This window comes from Leucopleurus acutus, assembly GCF_964270905.1.
Source record: "Leucopleurus acutus genome assembly, chromosome: 4".
Taxonomy (NCBI): domain Eukaryota; kingdom Metazoa; phylum Chordata; class Mammalia; order Artiodactyla; family Delphinidae; genus Leucopleurus; species Leucopleurus acutus.
The window spans coordinates 71311277-71336292 of record NC_139146.1 but is presented as its reverse complement, the minus strand read 5'-3'; the positions used below and the strand labels follow the sequence as shown (position 1 = coordinate 71336292).

At 36.4% G+C, this 25016-nt stretch overlaps 1 protein-coding gene across 3 annotated transcripts in view; it reads right to left on the bottom strand.

Annotated features, from left to right (window-relative positions):
- Positions 1-2316: 2316 nt before the first annotated feature.
- The window catches only part of SLAIN2 (SLAIN motif family member 2), a 78575-nt gene continuing 55875 nt past the window's right edge, over positions 2317-25016 (bottom strand). For all 3 annotated transcript variants that reach the window (XM_082837780.1, XM_082837781.1, XM_082837782.1), the window contains 2 exons: positions 4250-4568; positions 2317-2877 (listed from right to left, as the gene is read on the bottom strand). In XM_082837780.1, the coding sequence (XP_082693906.1) occupies positions 2811-2877; positions 4250-4568 (386 nt within the window). In that variant the 3' untranslated portion in view covers positions 2317-2810. The remainder of the gene's footprint in view (positions 2878-4249; positions 4569-25016) is intronic.

Sequence of the window (25016 nt, the reverse complement as noted above, 5' to 3'; positions counted from 1 at the left end):
AAAAAGTTAAATATACATAGTCTAGATCATTCTAGAGTTATACAAACATCTGGGGACACATGTATCTAATTTCCTTTCAGAAAAACTTTTTTATAAAAGTGACGTACTGAGATAATAATTTTAAAAAGTATCTGACAATTATGAATGGTCCCCAGTATTACAAAATGTGATTTCCAGGGTATGAAAACCAAAAAAAGCCAACCCTTCAGAGAGCGTTTTATATTATACAAACAAGTTTTGTAGAAAAATGATCCAGCAAATGCTTGAGTTAAGAATATTTATATTTTTTCCAATTCTTTACACTTTTATTAACACACTTACAAAAAATAACATTCAAACACTGAGAAAATTAAATAACTTTGGAAGCAGAGCTCACAGGTTTCTGCTTACATATAAGTGACAATTCTGGGCTGTTGGCACAAAAAATAATCAACATTCATAAAACCCTTACTACTATATATCAAACATAAGTTAAAATCATAGGCACTAGTTTATCAAATCCACACTTCATCTGTAAGACTAACCACAGTGAATCCTTAGATTTTTCCCAAACAGAAAAATTGGCAATACACAAAGGCTTTCTAGTAAATAGGCAATTTTTCTCTTTAGGAAACTAAAAGCCAATAGTCTGTGGTAGTACAACAGCAGGTAAAATAATACTTTACCCAACTCAGATCCAAATATGTTTTTAACAAGTGATGAAATATTTTAATTAAAAAAAAATAGACATTTTTTTTCTGATGCAGCCATTTAAAAACAAAGTTAAATAACCTGAATATTCCTTTTGAAACTGATAATCTAACTTAAAAATGTAATGGGTGTTTTGTAATACGGTTAAAATTCCTTTTAATTAGTAGATTGCAGCATTTTTTTTTCCAATGTTGCACTGAAAACTGAGACCTATTTTCTTTTGTGTATATGTGGTTTCAAAAAGAGACAGTGGCTAGTTCTTTCTTTTACTTACTTAGATTTTTACATGCAATACCCCTCTACCCGAAACAGATGCTTCCTCTGAAAAGCAACATTTTTAAGTTCATCATCATGTGGAATTCTGGCGCCATCCTTTCCTGACCCATCCCCATCACCCTCAAATCCATGGATAAAATTTCTTCCTTGCATGAAACACCAAAATACATTAGCACTGGCATTTTGAATCTCCAGCTGTTTGTGCTAACTGAATGACTCCCTACTGGTCAAGCTAATAAAGACTACCATGGGGTCCATCATGGCAGAACAGGGGTCTTGGTTTTAGAAGTTTTATCATTCTCTCAACCTATCAACCTCAGTGCTATCCTGAATATAAGCTTCCCATTTCTCTCTCAATTTCTTTTGCCAACTTACAGAATGTGTTTGACTAATAGGAAATGAACTTATGTTCAAATATCTAAAATTCTTTAGTGACCCAGCTGCCAATATTTTAAAGCTGTTCAAATTAAATACTTAAAAACAGACTTCACCATGAAAAATGAGAAGCCTGCTGAAGAAGAAGTTTTAGTCTGGTAATAGTCGAATAAAAACCAAAATAAGTGATTTCCAAGATATACATAAGGGCCATCATAGAGCAAGTGTTTAACAGCTTAGAGTCATATGCAGTAGGTTTCATTTGTTACCAAAAAGGCAAAAAATTGATGTCAGGCAGAATCTAAAAGGGGCAGTATTTTCAAAGGATGGTTTTGAAACAGTTAGTTTAAAGTGGATCGACTTAAGTAGGATTCAGTAGGCTATAATTTCCCACCACATAATAGGCTACTGTGTCAATTAATAGTAACAATACAACTGTCATTACCAGAGATTTTGTAAGGTAAGTGCATAGATTTCCCTCCCCGGTTTTATTGTATGGTTTTGTTCCAGGTTGTAAGCACTGAGGTGGTGTTATTTATATCAAGAATAAACATACATACTACTTGCTCTTTCCCATCGTGGAAACCTGTTAATAAAAACAAGAACTCTTAGTTCTGTAACAGATGACAGCACGTGAAGAAGTTGGCTTCAATAGCAAAGGCTATCTTTCCTGAGCCAGGAGCTATAAAGTTTAGAAAGATTGTACAACTGATATTAAGCCCTTTTGGCAATCAAAACAAACACACAGAAGTCCGATGTGTCAATGCAACATGATGGATGCATGCTGTAACACTAACTTGTGGTGGTGATATGTGAGCTACACCCAAAACTTAAGATTAAACAAAATAATTTTTCTAATGAATCTGCAAAAATAACTTATAGGATTCTTCCAAATTTAGGTATCATGTTTTAAATCTCTAGCCCAGGTTTCTTCCCACCCTGCCCCCCTGCCATCTCAATCTAGTTTCCTGGAGAACTAGTGAAACACTAGTGAAGCATTTTAGATAAGTAGTCAGAATATTACTTCTCATTAACACAAATATTTATTGATACTATTTATACAGTAAATTAGGTTGAATGTGAAGTTTTGGATAGCTTGAATTCACCAGTTTCTTGTGCACAAAGGTACTCTCTCATTTACAAATGGGCATTTCTCTTTGGCATCCATTAGTTTTTTGCCCAGATATTGGCCTCTGTCAAATATTAAAAAATCAACCTAGTTTCTATTAAACAAAACTAAAAGTGATTCCGTGGAGAGTGATTGTATGATTACCAAACACATCTGATGTTAAATGTCATTAAAGTGCTGCTTGATCATCTCTGTCAGTTTGTGCTAATTAAGACAGAGAGGGCTGGGATTTTATAAATCCCAAGAGTCTTATCTGAACAGTCTGCATATAAAAGTTGTCTCTTAGCCTGGTGAAGGGGTATCCATGAAGCTGTGGACTCTGCATTCTTGTCTTTGCTGGTCAATAACAGCCATCTTTCCAACTGTCATCTTTCATGCTACTGTAGGTTTTAGGAGCTGGCAAGGATCTGAAATAAAGCAATTTATAAAGTGATTTGCAAGTTTTAATGGAACATTACCATTTTATCTTCCATATATATTAATTACTTTGCAGGTGGCATCACGATCCAATGTTCTAGGGCACTGCTGAGATCAAAGCTCTAAACAGCTATTAGCGCAACCATCCCACACTCAACATGTCTACAACTTTCAAGTTTCACTGGGCATCAGGTGACTGCACTAACCTCTTTTTTGTTAACATAGCCACTTGAGTAAGAGAAAAGATTGTCTTGTCTTTTCCAATTGAATGGATCACCAAGCTTATTATTTACTTATTTATTTGAGGGGCAAATTAATGAATGTGATATTAGAGGTGTAGTGTCACCATCACGAGAGAGGCAGAATGGGACAGTGCTTAAAACGACTCTGAAGTCAGACATACTTAGAACTGAAGGTCTTACTAGCTGAAGTCTTAGGTAAATTACTTAACCTCATTAAATTTTAATATTCTCCTCTGAAAAATAGGCATAATAACAGTACCTACATGTTTAAAGCTATTGTAAAAACTAAATAAGGTACAGATATGTTATTTAGCATAGTACGTAGCAAAAAGCTGTTATACTCTATTGAATTCAGAAATGTAATATGTTATCTTAGAATAAAAGAGGTACGGGTAATTCAGTTTCAACGCTTACAGCACAAAAGCACTTTTTTCATGCAAATAAATATTTCAAGTTTAATTATATTTGATACCTAAGTTTACTGATAGTGGTAAGCACATTTCTGAAAGGTAGATGAAGACTACAGATACATGGTTCCAAACCTGGCTAGGCTCAGAATCACCTGAAGATTAAACAAACAAATTTAAAAACAGCATACCTACAGATTTTGGGCTTCATACCAGATCTACTCTCTGTGGGTAAAACTTAGGCCTCTATATTTACATAAATTCCACAGAAGATTCTGAATTGTAGCGAGGTTTGAAAACCACCCTCCTGGATTACATACTCAGACCTGATGGCTAGAAGTTTTATCTTAAATCTCATTCTAGGTTCTATTATGCTTTTAGTATCTTTATTGAATATCAATATATTCAAAATGAACAAATACCACATCCAAATGAAGTGGTTCTAACAATTTTTTCTAGAAGTTCACCAAGATACTTAGTCATGTTAGGCATCTGGGCAAATTTAACCTGTACCAAAGTGATATAATACCCCAATGTCCCAAGTGAGAATTTCTTAAGTAAGGAAAGTAATGTTTTATTCAAATTGTACTAAGATGCTAGTGGGAACCCACTAGGACTCTCGATCTTCACTACCAAATGCAGAGATGAGGATAATTCCAGTCTACCCACTTCCCTATGCTCAAGAAGATCAAAGCAGGGCATTTGCCACTTACCTGCGAACAGGCTGTGCAAGTTTGCTGCGAGGCACTGGTATACCCCCAGCAGAAGGGGCACTGGGTCTGGGCAAGCCACTTCTCATCACAGTTGTCCCTGCAGGTCTGGTTAGAGTAGTGCTGTTGATATTGCTGGGAGGATTTGCTGGGACTGTGTTCTGAACCATGGGAGGCCCAGGTGAGGAGGTGGTTTGCATGAGTTGTGTTGTTTCTTGGCTACCAGGAGAACCAGAGCCATGGTTACTAAATGCTTTTACTGGTTGCCGGAGAGCCAAAGGAGATGGTGCTGCAGGGGAGCGGAATTTGCCTGGAGAAGGTACTGTAGAATGGCAAAGAAAAATCAATGTTTTCAGTGGAAACCAAGTGCAAGTGAAACCACTGCTTTATGACTGGGCACCAGTACATCTGTATTCATGAAAACTCACTCTACAGAAATGCAAGGAATAAAGAATATTTCTAGGGAGATAGATAGATAGATAGATAGATAGATAGATAGATAGATAGATAGATAGATAGATCACTGGTAGCTCTTAAGTAACCAAGTCCTTACTCAGAGGATTGCAACTATCCTTGACAACAGTGTTTTAACTAGATCAGCTAGGAATCTACAAAACCAGAAAAGGCACTGCAGCATTCTGTTTTACTGTGGAAACCAACCTGAGCCATATTCTAGAGGTGAAAAAAATGCTGACTACTAGACAGCTGACTGGAATTTGAAACACACTTTCCCCTCAAAGAAACATTCATGTAAACATGTATCAAGTATCTGGAGAGTGTACCTCCAAGTCCTGCATCATCCATAGTGTAACTTATAATTTAGAAACTAAACCTGCTTCTATTGTTGTGCTTCACCAAGTAGGGAAGTTATAAATCTAGTTAGGGGCATATCAAGAGGTATATGAAGTCACAGGATAAAAATGGTACATGTTGCTGGAATGTCAATTCTACTAAGTGGTTATTTAAAATACATGTTGAAACAAATAATGATATATGAAAGAATTAAATGTACAATTTGCATTAATTTTTAAGTCAAAATAAGACTTCAAATAAATTTTATTCTTGTAGTGGTCCCTTAGCATTGTAAGTTCAGATGTCCTGGGGGACATTCATCCTTTCCTGTTTATCCTATTTGGATAAATCATCTCTGGAAGGTTTCTTCAAATGCCCATGAATGGCTATATACAATATAAATAAAAAATATTACCTTAACATGCTTTACCTAGCAAAGAACTCTGGGGTGAGGTTCAGAGTGAATTGGGCGGGGGGGAGAGGAAGGGAGGAGAGTGCAGGGGAGAAATGAATCAGAGTCACCATATTCTCTCTCAACCTCCATTAGTTTGCCAAGGATGTGAGTAGAGGAAAGTTTGACTGTGTGTCAGGATCCGTAGAAACTTTAAAAAAAGGTTGGCGGGGTGAGGGGGGAGCCCAGGCACCACCCCTAGAGAATCTAGTCTGGAATGGAAATCAAGATATTTATTTTAAAACCACCATAGGCACTTCCAACCATGTTGACAAAAACAGGACAGGGCTTACCCAGTTAAGATACATAAGAACAGTTTTCAAATATTGGACAACAGGCAGTACGGGACTGTAATCCCTGAGAGAGGGAAAATAAATGTGGTGAGCTCTACTGGCACCCTGGCTTATTTTTTTGGGGGGGGGCCTGGATTATAGAGTGAGGAGGAGGATCCAGAGTAGATCAAAGTTATCTTGCTGACTTGAGAAGACTAAACTTGGAATCTGAGGGGAAGATTACCTTAGAGGAGGGAGGTGCTCCAGAAGACCTATATAACTCAGCTTAGAGGTCTGCTTGAACCTTTGCTGGAATATTGAGCTGTGCATGCACCAAGTGAAGCTCCATGACACTGGGCAAAGGAGGCCTGGAGCACTGTAAACTGAACAGTTTCCAAAGCTCATACAGGACTAGGAAACATCTGAGTTTCAACCAATTAGATCAGAGAATCCTTGTCAAACACCCAGGGCAATCAGGGGACACTCCAAAAGGAATAAACTAGTTCTAGAATAAAGCTACCCCAAATCCACTCAAACAAAACTTAAAAACAAGCCACTAAAACAGGGGTCAGCAAGCTACCACCATGGGAAAGTAAAATGCTTTTTTCAAAAAATTTTTATTAGAATATGGCAAAACTCATGTGTTTCTATATTGTCTATGGCTGCTTTCCAGCTACAAGAGTAGCTGAAAATTTACAACAGAGACCATATCACCCACAATCCTAAAATATTTACTATTGGGCCCTTTAAGAAAACGTTTGCTGATCCCTGCTATAAAGGATTAAACTAACCCATAAAAAACTTACCTGTTTATCACAACAAAGTCTACACGATTTAAAATAAGGTAACAAAATCCAGCACAGAACATAAAACTTCACAATGTCCACTAACCAATAAAAAATTAGTAGACATATAAAGAAATAGTAAAATGATAACCAAAACTAGGATAAAAATTAGTCAAGAGAAACAGATTAAGAAGTCACAGGAATGACTGAATTACCACGCAAGGACTTTAAAAAGAACTATTACACATATGCTTAAGGATATAAAATATATATATAAATATGAGGTTAATAAAAGATTTTTTAAAGAGCTAGATAGAACTTTAAAAAAAAACATTTTTTCTATTATTATTGTTATTATTATTAGCCATGCCCTAAAGCTTGCAGGATCTTAGTTCCCGAACAGGGATCGAACCTGGGCCCCCTGCAGTGGAAGCATAGAGTCCTAACCACTGGACCGCCAGGGAATTCCCAATAGAACTTTTAAAGATGAAAAACTTATAATATATTCCAAGTGCTAAGTTCACTGGATGGGAATTAATAACAATTTAGATGTTGCAGAAGAAGAGGTAGCTGAAGACATAACAATAAGAATTATCTAAACTAAAGCATACAGAGAATAAAAAGACTCAAAAAAGAAATGAAAAAGACTCAAAAAAGAAATGATAAAGCCTTACTGATCTACACGTCAAAATCATGTGGTCTAATACATGCCACTGGAGTCCCAGATGAAAGGGGTTATAAGTGGGACAGAAAAGATTTGAAGAATGGCTGAAAATCTTCCAAATTTGATGATAACTATAAACTCAAGTATCTAAGTAGTTTAAAAAACAAACTTTTTTTTTTTTTTCCGACACAGACCTACTGGAGAATGGACTTGAGGATATGGGGAGGGGGACGGGTAAGCTGCGACAAAGCGAGAGAGAGGCATGAACATATATACACTACCAAACGTAAGGTAGATAGCTAGTGGGAAGCAGCCGCATAGCACAGGGAGATCGGCTCGGCTCGGTGCTTTGTGACCACCTGGAGGGGTGGGATAGGGAGGGTGGGAGGGAGGGAGACGCAAGAGGGAAGAGATATGGGAACATATGCATATGTATAACTGATTCACTTTGTTATAAAGCAGAAAGTAACACACCATTGTAAAGCAATTATACTCTAATAAAGATGTAAAAAAAACAACTCAGACTTCGATCTAGAGTTCTATATCCAGCAAAATTATCATTCAAAACTAACATCAAAGTAAAGACTTTTAAAGACAAACAAAATCTGAGAATATTTGTTGCCAGCAAGTCTTTCACTAACAGAAATACTAAAGGAAGTTCTTCAGGCAGAAGGAAAATGATACCAAATGGTAACCCTGATCTGCATAAAGCAATGAACAGTGCCAGGAATGGTAAATATTTTGGGAAACATAAAAGATCTTTAATAAATCATTTTTAATTTCACTAAAAGATAACTCTGTAAAATAAAACTAACAAAAACATTCTCTGTGATTTAATATAATATATATAAAGAGAGTAAAAGTAAATGATAAATGTAGCACAAAAAATAGGAAGGAATGGAAATATACTGTTCTGAGGTTCTTACATTATAAGTGAAGTGGTATATTACTTGAAGATAACTGTAATAAGTTAAATATGTACACTGCACACTCTAAAGCAACCACTTAATAAAAAGAAAAAAAAAGAGATAGAAAGTAAGCCAACCATGAAAATAAAATGTAATATATAAAAAGTACTCAGATATTCCAAAAGACTGAAAGCAAAGGAGAAAAGGAACAAAAATCTGAAGAGACAAAGAAAACAAGTTGTGAGACAGATTTTAAACCAACCATATTAATAACTGCATTAAATGTGAATAGTGATCACTCCAATTAAAAGGTAAATATTGCCAGTATGGACAAAAAAGCAAGAGCAACATGCTATCTAAAAGAAACACATTTTAGATATAAAGACACAGGTTAAAAGTAAAAAGACAGAAAAAGTTACCTTATACAAAACCGATTATGAAAAAGATGGAGTGTTTACAATATCAGAAAGCAATTACCATCAGAGATAGAGTTCATAAAGTTAAAGGGGTCGATTCAGCAAGAGGACATAAGAATACTAGCTATGTATACCCCAAAACAAATATACAAAACACATGAAACAGACATAACTGAAAGGAACTAAAAAAGTCCAGAATTAGTTAGATATTTCAACACTCCTTAGTAATAGATGAAACAAATAGGTAGAAAATCAGAAAGGACAAAGACATGACCAACACCATCAATCAAGCTGACCTGACATTTATAGAACACTCCATTCAATTGGACACAGCTCAAATGTCCATCAGCAGGTGAATAGGTAAACAAATTGTGGTATATCCATACAACAGAATACCACTCAGCAACAAAGAGGAGAAAACTGCTGATAAAACAAGGATGATTCTCAAAAATTTGGCAAATCTAACTTATGGTAACTAAGCACAAATCAGATATTTGCCTGAGGCTGGGAAAACTGACTGGGAGGAAGTACAAAAAAAACTTTGGGGGATGATGTAAATGTTCCATAACTTTACTGGGCTGGCTGCATGAATGTATACTCTTGTAATTAAAATTGTGCATTTAAAATTCCACCTGAGTAAAGCTGATTAAAAAAAAAAAAACTCCAGGACTTCCCTTGTGGTCTAGTGGTTAAGACTCCGTGCTTCCCCATGCTTCCACTGCAGTGGGTGCAGGTTCAATCCCTGGTTGGGGAAGTTCTGGATGCTGCAGGGTGCAGCCAAAAAAAAAACCAAAAAACCCCCCAAAACTCCATAAGGGGCTCTAAAGTAAGGCCATAATTGAGAATAATTATGAACCAATTGTATCTTGAATCAATTATATCCAACAAACTGTTACAGTCTCTTCTAGTAGAAAACTGAAGACAAGATGTCCACAGGATCCAAGTACCCTGAATTGCAAATTCCATGATCTTCACAGTTGTTTTTTTTTTTTTTTTACCTTACATAATCCATCTTCCCCTTTCTATAGGTGTCTATGAAAGTGTTCTCTCAATTCTATTCCCTACAGTCCCACTTTTGTCTCTGCCCAAGTTGTTTCACTGTCTTCCTGGAAGCTCACTGAATAACTGAGACTCTATGTCTAAGTTATCCTCTAGCCACTATCTAAGGGTGGTGCCTAGACCTGCTCCTTCCAGTACCAACTCCAGAAAAGCCACCTTCAGTCCTAGTTTTTTTTACCATACTTGGCAGCCTTTTGACTGGGATTTTGTTTTGGTGGGGATGCAGGTTTCAGATAGGAGGCAAGAACAGTAAAGTTCAGAGGAGGATCACTGAGTTTCAAGGAGTATTTTGGAAAAGTCTGGAGAGCTGGGGATAGACAGAAAATGAGGTCAGGTTAAGAGATTCACTAAGACATTGTGAACGACAATCTAGTAGGTGAGAGACGACCAAGGAGTCCTAGGCTTCTTTCTTATGGTGACTGATGTAGAGGGTATGGTGAAATTAGGCAGATCATCTTGATGAGGCTGACAGTGTTTCATTTCTTTCTTTCTTTTTTTTTTAACAGTATTTATTTATTTGCTTGCTCCAGGTCTTAGTTGCAGCAGGCAGGCTCCTTAGTTGCGGCTCGTGGGCTCCTTAGTTGTGGCATGTGAACTCTTAGTTGCCACATGCATGTGGGATCTAGTTCCCTGACCAAGGATCGAACCCGGGCCCCCTGCATTGGGAGCACAGAGTCTTAACCACTGCGCCACCAGGGAAGTCCCTGAGAGTGCTTCATTTCTACATCACAGCTTTATAAATACTGGAATATATCTATAATGTTTGGAATGTCTCACCAAAGCTTATCTTGAAAATAGGCTTTGTGAAAGCCTTTTCCTCTGGAAAAGCTTCTGACCACCATTTTAACTATTAATAGTTATGCCAGGGAAATGGTTGTCTCCTGAAATTTTTTAAGAACGTGAATCTCAGACTTCCACTTGGAAAATGGAATAGATGAACTTTCCCCTATTTCTCCCAGTAAGTATAATTTAAGACCTTGGACACTGTATATAAAACAGACATAAGACTGAAACATGGAGAGAAGAAGAAACACTACCCAGGAACCTTGAGATCTGAGGGATGACATGGTAATGAGTTCCCAGGATTTTCTTCTGCCTCATATATCCCAGATTAAAGCTGAAGAAGGCAGCAACCCAAAAAGACCTTTGGGTATGACAGACCAAAAACAAATCTGCTCTCTCTAGCCAAAGGACTAGGAAGAGAACTTTTAGATAACTGCTCTGCTCCAGCCAAACACCACAGAAAAAACTGTGGCACTACTGTCACCAATGCCAACAAAGGCTAGTGGGGAGCCTGGACTTCTATCCTTTTGAGACTGAACAAGGCCTACAAACACCTTATCCAGGGAGGTAAGAGAGAAGGAAGTAATGAGGTGCTCTTTTCCCTCCTCTTGGGTTGGTGTCAGAGGAGGACTAATGGAGAGTCAGGACTTTCATGATTGCTCACTGGTAGTAAGACCACCCTCAACACAGTTTCAGTGGAGACCATATGGGGAGCCAAAATTTCTACCTCCACCCTGTCGGTCCCTCCCCATTGGGTGTCAACAGGAACTGAGTGGGGAACCTGGGCGTCTATTCCCATAGCAGTAATGAAATCCCCTGCCCCATATCCACCAAATGCCTGAGTGGTGTCAGAGAAAGACATACCCTTTCATAAAAGGGTAGGTTTAAATAAGATCTAGACTCTCATAATCTGAAAATGTCCAGATTTCAATTTTTAAAAAAATTCATCATACCAAGAACCAGGAAGATCTTAAACTAAATAAAGAAATACAATCAAGAGATGTGAACACCAAGATGACAGAGACGTTAGAATTATTTGACAAAGATTTTAAAGTAGCTATCACATATAAGGAATCTAAAACAACAGTACTGAAAAACCTAGTGGCAGGGCAGTAATAAAGACACAGATGTAGAGAACAGACTTGAGAACACAGGGAGGGGAGGGGAAGCTGGGACGAAGTGAGAGAGTAGCACTGACAAATATACACTACCAAATGTAAAATAGGTGGCTAGTGGGAAGCTGCTGCATAGCACAGGGAGATCAGCTCTGTGCTTTGTGACCACCTAGAGGGGTGGGATAGGAAGGGTGGGAGGGAGGCTCAAGAGGGAGGGGATATGGGGATACATGTATACATATAGCTGATTCACTTTGTTGTACAGCATAAACTAACATAACATTGTAAAGCAATTATACTCCAATAAAGATATTTAAAAAAAATAAAGTAGCTATCATAAAATTTTTTGAATGAGTAATTCTTAACACTTGAAATATGCAAAAATACAAAGTCTCAACAAATAAATAGAAGACACAGAGAATCGGGAATCAAATGTAAATTTTAAAACTTAAAAATGCATTAACCAAAATAAAAAACTCAGTGGATGAGCTCAGTAGCAGAATGGGGGCTGGGGGAACGCCAGTGAACTGGAAGATAGAACAAAAGAAATTACCCAATTTGAACATAGAAAAAATAGACTTAAAAAAAAAAAAGCCTCCCAATGAAATAGAAATACAAGTGAAAATAAACAAATAGGACCTAATCAAACTTACAAGCTTTTGTACAGCAAAGGAAACCATCAACAAAACAAAAAGACAGCCTACAGAATGGGAGAAAATATTTGCAGATGATGTGACTGACAAGGGCTTAATTTCCAAACTATACAAACAGCTCATACAGCTCAACAACAAAAAACAATTGAAACAACCCAATTGAAAAATGGGCAGAAGACCTAAATAGACATTTCTCCAAAGAAGACATACAGATGGCCAATAGGCACATGAAACGAAACTCAACATTGCTAATTATTAGAGAAATGCAAATCAAAACTACAATGAGGTACCACCTCACACTGGTCAGGGTCACAGGGTCATCATTAAAGAGTCCACAAATAACAAGTGCTGGAGAGGGTGTAGAGAAAAGGGAACCCTCCTACAGTATTTGTGGGAATGTAAGTTGGTGCAGCCACCTTGGAAAACAGTATGGAAGTTCCTCAAAAAACTCAAAATATATCTAGCATATGATCCAGCAATCCCACTCCTGGGCATATATCTGGATAAAACTACAATTCAAAAAGATACATGCACCCCTATATTTATAGCAGCACTATTCAGAATAGCCAAGACATGGAAACAACCTAAATGTTCATCAACAAATGAATGGATAAACAAGATGTGTTAAATATATACAATGGAATACTACTCAGTTGTAAAAAAGAATGAAATAATGCCATTTTCAGCAACATGGATGGACTTAGAGATTATCATACTAAGTACGATAATATAACTAAGTATGATAAGTATGATTATCAGAAAGAGAAACACAAATACCATATGATATTACTTATATGTGGAATCTAAAATATGACACAAATGAACCTATTTACGAAACATTAACAGACTCACAGACATAGAGAAAAGACTTGTGGCTGCCAAGGGAGAGGGCAGTAGGGGAGGGATGGATTGGGAGTTCGGGATTAGCAGATACAAACCATTATATCTAGAATGGATAAACAACAAGGTCCTACTGTATAACGCAAGGAACTACATTCAATATCCTGTGATAAACCATAATGAAGAAGAATTTTTAGAAGAATGTGTGTGTATATATATATAAGTGAATCACTCTGCTGTACAGTAGAAATTAACGAAACACTGTAAATCAACTACTTCAATAAAAAAAGAAAAAACTGAACAGAATTTTTGGGGACCTGTGGGACTACAAGAAAAGACCCACATTTTCTTGCCAATGGAGTACTGGGAGGAAAGAAGAAAGAGAGGACAAAAAGTACTGTGAGAAATAATGACTTCCCATATACGAAAACTTCCCATATTTGTCAAAGGACATAAACCTGCAGATTCAAAAAACTGGGAGAACACCAACTAGGTAAATCCAAAGCAATCCATGCCAAGACACATCATAGTTATAAACTTCTGAAAATGAAACACAAGAAAAAACCTTGAAATCAGAGAAAGAAATAATACCTAACCTATAGGGGAAAATGAATTCTAACAACAGTGGATTTCGCATCATAGCCCTCAGAGGCCAAGAGAAAAGTAGCAAATATTTTTCAAGAGTTAAAAGAAATGTCAACCCAGAATCCTATACTCAGAGAAAATATCCCAGAAGAACTAAGGGAAAATCAAGACATTCTCAGACAAAAGAAAACCAACACAATTTGTGGCCAGCAGACTCCCCTCCCCCCCAAAATCCCCAGCTAAACAAATTCTATAAACAGAAAGAAAATGATAAAAACATGGAAACTTGGAATATCAGAAAAGAAGAAAGAACAAGGTAAGCAAAAATATGGGCAGACACATAGGATTTCCCTCTCCTTGAGTTTTCAAAATAATACGTGCAGGTTGAAGAAAAAATTATAACACTGATGTTGTTGAAATATTATTTAAAGAAAATATTTAAGACAATTATAAATGGGGTGAGGGTAAAGGTACATGAAAAAAGTTAAGGTTTGGGCTTCCCTGGTGGCACAGTAGTTGAGAGTCCGCCTGCCGATGCAGGGAACATGGGTTTGTGCTCTGTTCCGGGAAGATCCCACATGCCGCGGAGCGGCTGGGCCCATGAGCCATGGCTGCTGAGCCTGCGCGTCTGGAGCCTGTGCTCCACAACGGGAGAGGCCACAGCAGTGAGAGGCCTGCGTACCGCAAAAAAAAAAGGTAAGGTTTACATATTTGAACTGATAAAATGATAACATCAACAGACTGTGATATGTATATATGATGTTATGTATACATAATGTAATGCAACCACTACATATGCAAACATATGGACTAAAAAACACTATATATAAGTCAAAACGGAATTCTAAAGAATGTTCAAATAACCCACAGGAATGCAGGAAAAAGAAAATAGAGAAATGAAAAAGAGAAAAAACAATAAACAAATAAAATGGCAGACTTAAGCATATCAATAATTACATGAAATGTAAATGGTCCATCTACACCAATTATTAAGACAGAGATTTGGTAGAAATGCATTTAAAACATAACCTAAGTTTATGCTGTCTTTATGAAACTCACTTCAAATATAAAAATAGGGCTTCCCTGGTGGCGCAGTGGTTGAGAGTCCACCTGCCAATGCAGGGGACACGGGTTCGTGCCCTGGTCCGGGAAGATCCCACATGCCGCGGAGCAGCTAGGCCCATGAGCCATGGCCACTGAGCCTGTGTGTCTAGAGCCTGTGCTCCACAACGGGAGAGGCCACAACAGTGGCCTTTTATATATATATAAAAATATAAATATAGGGAGGTTGAAAGTTAAGGGATGGAAAAAATATATCAAGCAAATAATACAAAAGGAAAGCATGATGGTTATATTAACATCAGATAACGCAAAAGAAAATTATCAGGGACAAAGAGGGATAATACACAATGAAAGCAGGGTCAAATTACCAAGAAGGCAAAACAATCCTAAATGTGTATGTACTAAACAGAGCTATAAAAATGTGAAGGATAAACTTACAGAACTGAAAGGAGAAACAGACAAATCCACAATAGTTGGAGACTTAAACATCCCCCTCTTAACAACTGATAGAACATGTAAGAACTCAACATCACCACCACCAACCACAGAATCTAACTGACATTTATAGAACAATCCACTAAACAACAGCAGAATATACATTCTTTTCAAGTGTCCACAGAATATAAGCCAAAATAAGACTATGCCCTGGGCCATAAAGTAAATTACAACAATTTTTTAAAAACTGAAATTACAAAGAGTACTTTCTCTGACCATAATACAATCAAACTAGAAATCAATAACTAAAAGGTAACAAAAAGATGAAAAAAATCACTTGAAAACTAAATGATATACTTCTCGATAGAAATTTTATAATACATGGAACGGAATAAAAATTAAAATACAAAATATCAAAGTTTGTGGGTCATAATTAGGAAAAAGAAAAGTCTTAAATCAGTAATCTAAGTTCCTACTTCAAAAAGCTAGAGAAAGTAAAATAAACTCAAAGCAAGCAGAAGAAGATAATAAAGAGCACAATTCAATGAGACTGAATAAAGAAAAACAGAGAAATCAAAGAAATAAAGATTTCTTTCAAGAGGACAATAAAATTGACAAGCCTGACAAAATAAAAAGGAGAGAAAACACAAATTACCAATATCAGTAATGAAATCGGATATCACTGCAGACCCTGAAGACATCAAAAGGATCATAAGGGAGTACTAAGAACAATCCTACACACATTAATTTGACAATTTAGATGAAATGAACCGATTCTTCAAAAAACTAGCACGACTCATCTTGTATATAACAGATAAACTGAATGGCCATATAATTATTAAGGAAACTGATTTCATAATTCAAAACTCTCTGAAAGAGAAACCTCCAGGCCCAGATGGTTTTGCTGGAAAATTCTACCAAAGGTTTAAAGAAGAATTAACACCAATTCTATACACTCTCTATCAGAAAACAGAAGAGGAGGGAACACATCACAATTCATTTTATTAAAGTAGTATCACCAGTAGTACCAAAAACTACTGTGTCACTAGATAGTGACAAAAAAGATAGTGTCAAAAAAGAAACCTATGGACCAATATCTGTCAGGAAAATAGACATAAACCTCTTTAACAAAATATTAGCAAACAGAACTCAGGGATACATAAAAAAAAATTATATACGATGATTGAGTGGGATTTATTCCAGGATGCAAAGTTGGTTCAGTATTTGAAAATCAATCCATGTAATCTACCACCATAACAGGCTAAAGAAGAAAAATCACATGAGCCTATTTATTGATGTAAAAAAAGTGTCTGACAAAATTTAACACATATTCATGACAAAATTTTCAGAAAAACAGGGAATAGGAACTTTAACTTGATAAAGAGCACCTACAAAAAATCTACAGCTAACATATTTAATGATGAAAGACCGAACGCTTCCCCTCTAAGATCAGGAACAAGGCAAGGATATAGGCTCTCACCACTCTTATGTAACACATGCTGGAAGTTCTAGCCAGTGCAATAAACAAGAAAAGGAAATAACGGACATATAGATTAGAAAGAAAGAAAGAAACTTTCTCCATGATTGTTTACAAAGAAAATCCCAAGGAATCTAAAAACAAAAGAACAAAAAAAACCTTCCAGAAATTTCAGTTCAGGAAAGTCACAGGATGGAAGATTAACATACAAAAATCGATTGTATTTCTATACGCTGGCAGAAGATTAACATACAAAAATCGATTGTATTTCTATACGCTGGCAATAAATGCACGGAAATAAAAATTTTAAATGCAATACCATTTGCACTGCACCCCAAAAAAGAGAAAATAGATATACAGATGTAAATCTAATAAAACAAATCTCGGCAAATATCACAGGTTAGCTGCAAAGATCAAATGAGCAATGTGTAAGTAAACTGTTGGTAAAATGTAAAATATTATAGGATTTGTAAGGTGTATCATATCCATGCCTCCCTTATCTAAGGAAGATGGTGCTTTTCAGCCTGCTGCAGCTCAGTTATCTGGAAAGATATTCAACAATGTCACTCAGGACAGTCTCCTAAGCTGTCCTTATAAATTAACTAAAATATAGGGATTAAGTAAATTAGGCTCCATTACCCAAATTAATTATGACAGCAGGCTATAGTTTCTCTTTACTCATTGTGGATACCGAGAATTACACTTGAATCAAGGCACAAAATGAAGGAATGTTATCGGCTCCAAGCAAGAATTAGAATTCTATTTATAAAACTGAGATATGACTAAGAATGTTAACTGTGGTGTCTAAGTCATCTCTAAAATGGAATGGTGGGTGATATGAGGATTCTTAATTTTTCAATATTCATTTTTGTCTTTCAATAAGCATTTAATAAAAATGGTAAGTTTATTTTCTAATTAAGGCTTGTATAATTCAGCAGGCACTTTAAAATGGAGAAATTGAGTAAACTGTATACTGTTCTTAGCTTGATACTCACTGAATACAAAATGTTTTACAAATAATATATCTCAATATTAAACACTATCTTGCAATATAAAAACTAGACACTTCAAGTGGTTATCTTCACAGTCATGTGTCAACCAAACTACAAATTACATTAATTGTATAATTTTTAAAAATATGTAAATATCCAATAAATGCACAGTTTGCAATAAAAATACACACATTGCCAAACACTGGCTACCAAGACTGATGGGGAGCAAAGTACATATGCCATTCAATTATTTAAAAAATAAAGACAAAAATACTTCCTTGTTGGGCTTCCCTGGTGGCGCAGTGGTTGAGAGTCCGCCTGCCAATGCAGGGGACATGGGCTTGTGCCCCGGTCCGAGAAGATCCCACGTGTCGTGGAGTGGCTGGGCCCATGAGCCATGGCTGCTGAGCCTGTGCGTCCGGAGCCTGTGCTCCGCAATGGGAGAGGCCGCAACAGTGAGAGGCCCGCGTACCGCAAAAAAAAAAAAAAAAAAAAACTTCCTTGTCAACTATCCCTTACTTTATAGGTATATCATTCCAGTCACTCAATGGTCTATGCACCATAAATGATGGCAACAGGTTACTGACATAATAAGGACTTTAAAATAATTTCTGGTTATTAAAGACCACAGAGATGAAGTAAATATGATTCTCTCATTACAGAGTTAAAGAATCCTTGTTAGGACTTCCCTGGTGGCGCAGTGGTTAAGAATCCACCTGGCAATGCACGGGACACGGGTTCAAGCCCTGATCCAGGAAGATCCCACATGCTGCGGAGCAGCTAAGCTTGTGTGCCAGAACTACTGAGCCTGTGCTCTAGAGCCCATGTGCCACAACTACTGAGCCCATGAGCAGCAACTACTGAAACCCGTGTGCTCTAGGGTCCGCGTGCTGCAACTACTGAGCCCATGAGCAGCAACTACTGAAACCCATGTCCTCTAGAGCCCGTGAGCCACAACTACTAAGCCTGAGCACCACAACTACTGAAGCCCGCATGTTCTAGAGCCTGCGTGCCGCAACTACTGAGCCCACAAGCCGCAAATGCTGAAACTGGTGTGCTCTAGGGCCCATGTGCTACAACTACTGAAGCCCGTGTGCCCAGAGGCTGTGCTCTGCAACAAGAGAAGCCACCACAATGAGAAGCTTGAGCACCACAACGAAGAGCAGTCCCCACTCACCACAACTAGAGAAAGCCCACGCGCAGCAACAAAGACCCAACACAGCCAAAAATAAATAAATAGATAAATAATTTTTAAAAAATCCTTGTTAAAAGAGATACTAGTAACTACTACAACCCTTCCACTTTACAGAGACGGAAAATTGCCACAACCACAGAAATCAACTGAGCAAATAAACAGGAAAGTCAGGACTTGAATTCAGGTCTCCTGATTCCCAGATTGGTGTTCTTTACCTCTCGGTAATACCAAAAGAGAAACACCTCTGGGAGTAGACATTAAAGTGTCTTTTTCGCCATTTTAATTTTCAACTAGACTCAGAAAGTTTATTTGTGGGGCTACTATCCTATGCAGGTTTTATAATAATGTTTACATAATGTTTATAATGTTTACAACACCAAGGCATATTAAGTTTGTAATGGCTGACAAGTAATCATAAAAAAACAAGACATAGAATCCCTTGATTTCTTCTTTCATTAGGGTACAGTACTTACCATTATTTTTGTAAGCATATATTTATCAAGAGAATATTTATTATACATAAGAGGCAGAAGAAACCCCTGGGAACAGGTTTTGCTAGCTTTTCTTCCATACATACAAAAAGACTGACAGATAAGAATAAATAAGCTACCAGCAAACATCTGCAGCATTAGCAGCATTATTTACAACAGGTACAAAGTGAAAACAACTCAAATGTCCACCAACTGATGAATGGATAGACAAAATTTGTTTGAAAGAAGCCAGTTGCAAAGACCACATATTGTATGATTCCACTGATATGAAATGTTCAGAACAGGCAAATCCAGAATCAGAAAGATTAGTGGTTGCCAGTGACTGGAAGGAGTGGGGAATGGGAGTGACTGTTAATGGGCATGGTGTTTCTTATGGGGTGATGATAATCTCTAAAATCAGACAGTGGTTAACAGTTGCTCAACTCTGTGAATATACAGTTGACCTTTGAGCAATTCAGGGGGTTAGGGGTGCTGACCCTCTGCACACTGGAAAATCCACATATAAGTTTGCAGTTGGCCCTCTACATGCATGGTTCTGCACCTGTGGATTCAACCAACTACAGATTGTGTAGTATTGTAGCACACACTTAGTTAAAAAAGTCCGTGTATAAATGAACCCATACAGTTCAAACCCGTGTTGTTCAAGGGTCAACTGTACTAAAAAACACTGATTTATACACTTTAAAAGGATGAATTTTAAAACAGGGGAGGGGAGTAAAAGCAAGAAATCTCAGAAAATAAACAGCCATATATATATTTTTTTGCGGTACGCGGGCCTCTTACTGTTGTGGCCTCTCCCATTGCGGAGCACAGGCTCCGGACACGCAGGCTCAGCGGCCATGGCTCACAGGCCCAGCCACTCCGCAAACAGCCATATTTTTGAACAGTTTCCTAAAACAAAAGAAGAGGGAGCACTAGAGCCATAAATTAGAAAATCTTAAACTCCCTTTCTAAACATTTAGAAAAACCAATTTCACAGAAAAATGAGCAATAGAAAAAGAGTAAGGCAAAATCCCATATAAAGTTATTAAATAAAAAATAGAATAAGGAATAGAATAACATTCCTACTAATGGTGAAACCTTGCCAAATATGTCCACCATGCACACACACAAAAAGATGAAAATTACGAGATATGAAAGAACATAAATCAGAATGAATGAACACTCAAAAGGGAGGTGGTGGAACACAGAAAAGAATCAGACATAAAATAAATCATTTCAAAATGAAGTCTAAGACAGAAGGAATACAAGAGTCACCATACACAGGACCTTATGCTTTAAAAGAAATAAACAATGAAAATAAACTTATAGAACAAGAAGAAATGAAGAAAGATGAAAAGGATTCAAGAGAAGGCAAGAAACACAGAAGAAAGGCAAAGAACACCCAACATGTGTACAAGAAGAGTCCCCACAAAAAAAGAAAGCCAAAACAAAAGAACACAATAAAAAAAAACTATAATTCTAAAGAACTTGCCTAAAATTTTTAAAACTCTGCAATTTCAAATTGAAATAACACACATATCTGGGGAAATCAACTCAGAATGACAAACACTAAGACATATTCTAATAAACTATTGAACTTTAAAGGAGAAAAAAACAACCTTTGGACATCCAGATAAAAAGACCAAACGATTGGAATGGAAACAATTCTTTATTCCTGACAAAAATGGAGTCATATATTTAAGATACTCAAGGAAAGAAAATGTGAGCCAAAGATTTCGTATCTAGCTAATGACTTTCAAATATAAAAAGAGCAGACAAGCTGTCATCAACATGCAAAAACTGAGGGAATGGATATTGTTCCCATAACTCCTTAAGGAATCTAACTGAGGATAAGCTTTAAACAAGAAAACTGACTGGTGAGACAATATCAACAGACAGGTAGCAAGCATCAAATATTATTTAAATGTAGGGCTGAGACTAAATGAGGCATATAAAGAAGAGTATATAATAGTTATTTATGGAAAAAGTTTTTTTATTTTTATTGGAGTATAGTTGATTTACAATGTTGTGTTAATTTCAGGTGTACAGCAAAGTGAATCAGCTATACATACACATATAACCACTCTTTTTTTAGATTCTTTTCCGATATAGGCATTACAGAGTATTGAGTAGAGTTCCCTGTGCTATACAGCAGGTTCTTATTAGTCATCTATTTTATATATAGTAGTGAATATATGTCAATCTCCCAATTTATCCCTTCCCCCCTTATCCCCTAGTAACCTATTTATGGAAAAAGTTTTATAAACTGCTTTTAGTAACCATATTGTATGGTATTACACTAATGTTATCCCCAGAAGATTCTGTGTAAAATGTGGGAGAAAACAAATTATTAAATGATAGTCTATTTCTATGTGTTTCTGAGAGACAGACTTCTCGGAGCAGAATAAAAGAAAGCAAACTTTAAGTTAAAAGAGGTTAAGTAATTATCCTCAAGCCCTAAATTTGATTAGGAAGTATCAGCATGAACTCATTAAGGCATTCAATCTTAAAAAATATACAAACACAAATCTACACATATATATTTCTAGTAATTGAAAAGAACTAGAAATAATGACCAACTGGATAGTAAACAGCACAACTAAAAACTCAGACTTTGGTTTTGAAATTCCATTTCCTACCAAAAGAAATCAGGATTTTTTTTTTGAGAAATAACTAAATTCAGGTCTGTGGCAGGAAGTGTATAAGATGAGCCTATCTTGTCATACCAGTTATCAAGACGTTATCAAAGACTACTAGGGTTGTGTCAAAAAGACCTGAACACCAACTTGAAGATGCTTCTACCAAAGTTGGGAAAATACTCAGATCGAAACACATTAAAAAATGTTTAAATCTGTAAGTTTATAATGATATATATACATATATATATATATATATGTATGTGTGTGTGTATATATATATGAAAAATATTGGTCACCTTTGGAGGATCCTAGATTGCCAATTTTTTATTTTGTAAACTGGTAAATAAAGGGAAAGAACAAGTATTGAAATAAAACCTCAGTGCTGGTTAACCAAAGAATAAGGTAAAGTTTCTCTTAGGAATGTTAGAATTGAAATAACCCAATTCTGCAATTCCTAATAAAGTAAGGATATAGGCATTATGCATCAATGCCTGCTAATATCATATGAAACAGGCAACGCCAAGAAGTACCACCACCTATATAGTAGTCTTGCCAAAAATAACAACTGAATCTAATTAAGCATGTGGATAACTAACAATTTATAGGAAATACAGAGGAACCTGATAAATGACACCATGGAAAATCCAGTCTGTGTGAACATCTACAGGACAAGTGATTTGGTGGTTTCTTCAAACAACAAGGGGGAGTAAAGAGTTGGAGGAAAACTATAAATTAAGAGAAACTTAAAAAAGACATATATTAAAGAGGCAAAACTATAATTTCATTACTTGGATGATAAAAATTATACAGAAAAGTAAGGAAGTGATCGCTGTAAAAATCTGGAAGAATGGCTATTCTTGGGAGAGGGGGTCAAGAGAGGATTGTGTTTGGAAGCAGATGGGTATAGAGTATCTGAGGTAGTAAGTTCTAGTCTCCTGATATGAATGGTAGTTACAAGGGGGTCACCTTATAGGAATTCATTAAGCTCTCTATGTATTATATGGTTTTCTGAATTTGTGCTATATTTTAAAATAACAAAGATTAAAAAATAGATTTATAAATTAGAAATCCTTTTAAATTTATTAATCCTTATATTCTTAGATAAATGTACTACAGTTTATGAAAGGACAAGTCAAAAAGTTCTACAATCTCCAGATATGGAGAGAAATGCTTTAATAAGGTTAAAGTATAAACTGAGGAAAACTACAGTATATGAAGAGGTGCACTAAGCTGTAGTTTTACTATTGTAAAAAATGTTTCCTCCTCTAATGGTAGCAGCATTTTGCCTTATCTATAAACTTGGGAGTTAGGGAGGAATAAAAATATAATGAGGGTTAATTGGAATCAGGTGATCTTTTAAAACCACAGAATGTTAAAGGCTTTTAATATTTTAAAATGCAGTCCTATTTAATCAGGAAAATCAAGGCACAAATTTCAGAGAGGTGGAAATTTTGATCTAGGACTTTCTCAGCAAAGGAAATTGATAGATGTAGTCAAGATTTAACTAAAGAGGAAAAAAGAATCTTAGAAAATCATAAAAGCCTTAGCAAGTCTAAATATAAGTAAAATCTATTCAAGTATCATTACAAAGACAGCATGAAATGATCTAACAGAAATTTGTGTGTTTGGAGGGAGCCCCAAGAACAGCCCCCATGCTCTCTCCTTTCCTTCTCCCAATTGTATGTAACAGTCATGGGAGGGAGAGCAACTCCTTCAATTTTAACTGTATCTAAAAACTGTTTATGGCAGAGGCTGGCTTTGATCACAACTTTTAACAGAAGAAAAAGTAAAGAGGGGCTAGAACAGAGGAAAAAAAGTGAAAAGAATGTAATGCATGTATCTTGTTCATGCTTCAGATTCAATATGTGTTAGTTGATAGAAAAGGGAACACGAAATTTAAAATTTCGGATCCAGGGTAATGACAAAATTCCTGGGTTCATATCAATAAGGCCTCTTATAAATATTGCTTATGTCACCTTAAATATCTCAAAATACAGTGAATTAGAAAATTAAAGCAGTATTAGACAACTACCATCATGAACTCCTCCTTAGTTGTTTCTTTCCTTCTAAATAAAAGTATGTTTGTACATTCAAATTTGTCCTTATCTCTACATTCACTTCTCTAATTTGTCTTCATTTTCTTCCCCTGACTTGTTGAGGTTTCTACCCTGTTTATCTCTACTTGACTGAGTTCCCAGCAACTGGAGATAAATAAAATATATCTTTATCAAAGCAGTTTAAGCAGTCACTTCTACGAAGTCTTAAAAAAACACAATGCGTTCTTTCCCTCAAAGAGAAAAGTGGGCTGAAGAAACACAAAAGCTTTGCAAGAAGAAAACGCAAAGAGGGATGTGTCCAGCCCTTCCTGAGTTAGTGGCATGACTGTGTTCATCAAGAAATGTTTATGGAGTGTTTCTTTGTGCCAGGCAACACAGTTTTACTTCCCTTCCTATATTCAAACTCCAGCTACTACTAAATGCAATTAAAATCAAAGTGACCATTTTTCCAATAGTTAAGGAAACCATCTTCTTCCTCTTCCCATGATTCTGTGAGCCCTTAAAATAAGTAAATCAGCTTTCTAGAAAATGTTATAGGCTCATCCCCAGGAAGAGGAACAACTTATTTATGTGGCAATTTACTATCTAGTCCATGTTTCTCTACTGGATGGGATTAATGTGCAAAGGTACCTATGAAAACGTGGTGTCTGAATCCTGTCTGCTTCACATCCCTACAAGAGCAGAGAATCCCACAGTCCAATGCAGACTCCTCTCTCTCAAAGTCTAGACATGAGGGTAAATTAGAAAATCCATTTTGACCTTGGATCCAAGAGATATTCTCCAGCTCAGCTTTACCAGTAATTAAACTGGTATTTTAAATCCTATCATATATTGTTCCTTTTTCAATTGGTTTAGAACTTACAGTGTAAAATGATCATCACCAAGCCACAGTACTGACCAGAAAATAAGGGAGTCTGGATTAAGATAAATGAGAGATTAAACAAAATGAAACAAAAAGGAACAAAAAAATCAAACATGCACACGCACAAACTTCTCTTTCTTTACCATGTCATCTAGACAGCGAGAGGTACCAGGAATTATGAGACTGGGTTTTCCTGTTATCTTATCACAGAGGGCAGGCAGTTTGGTAGTTCAGAATCACAAAAATAATGTAACC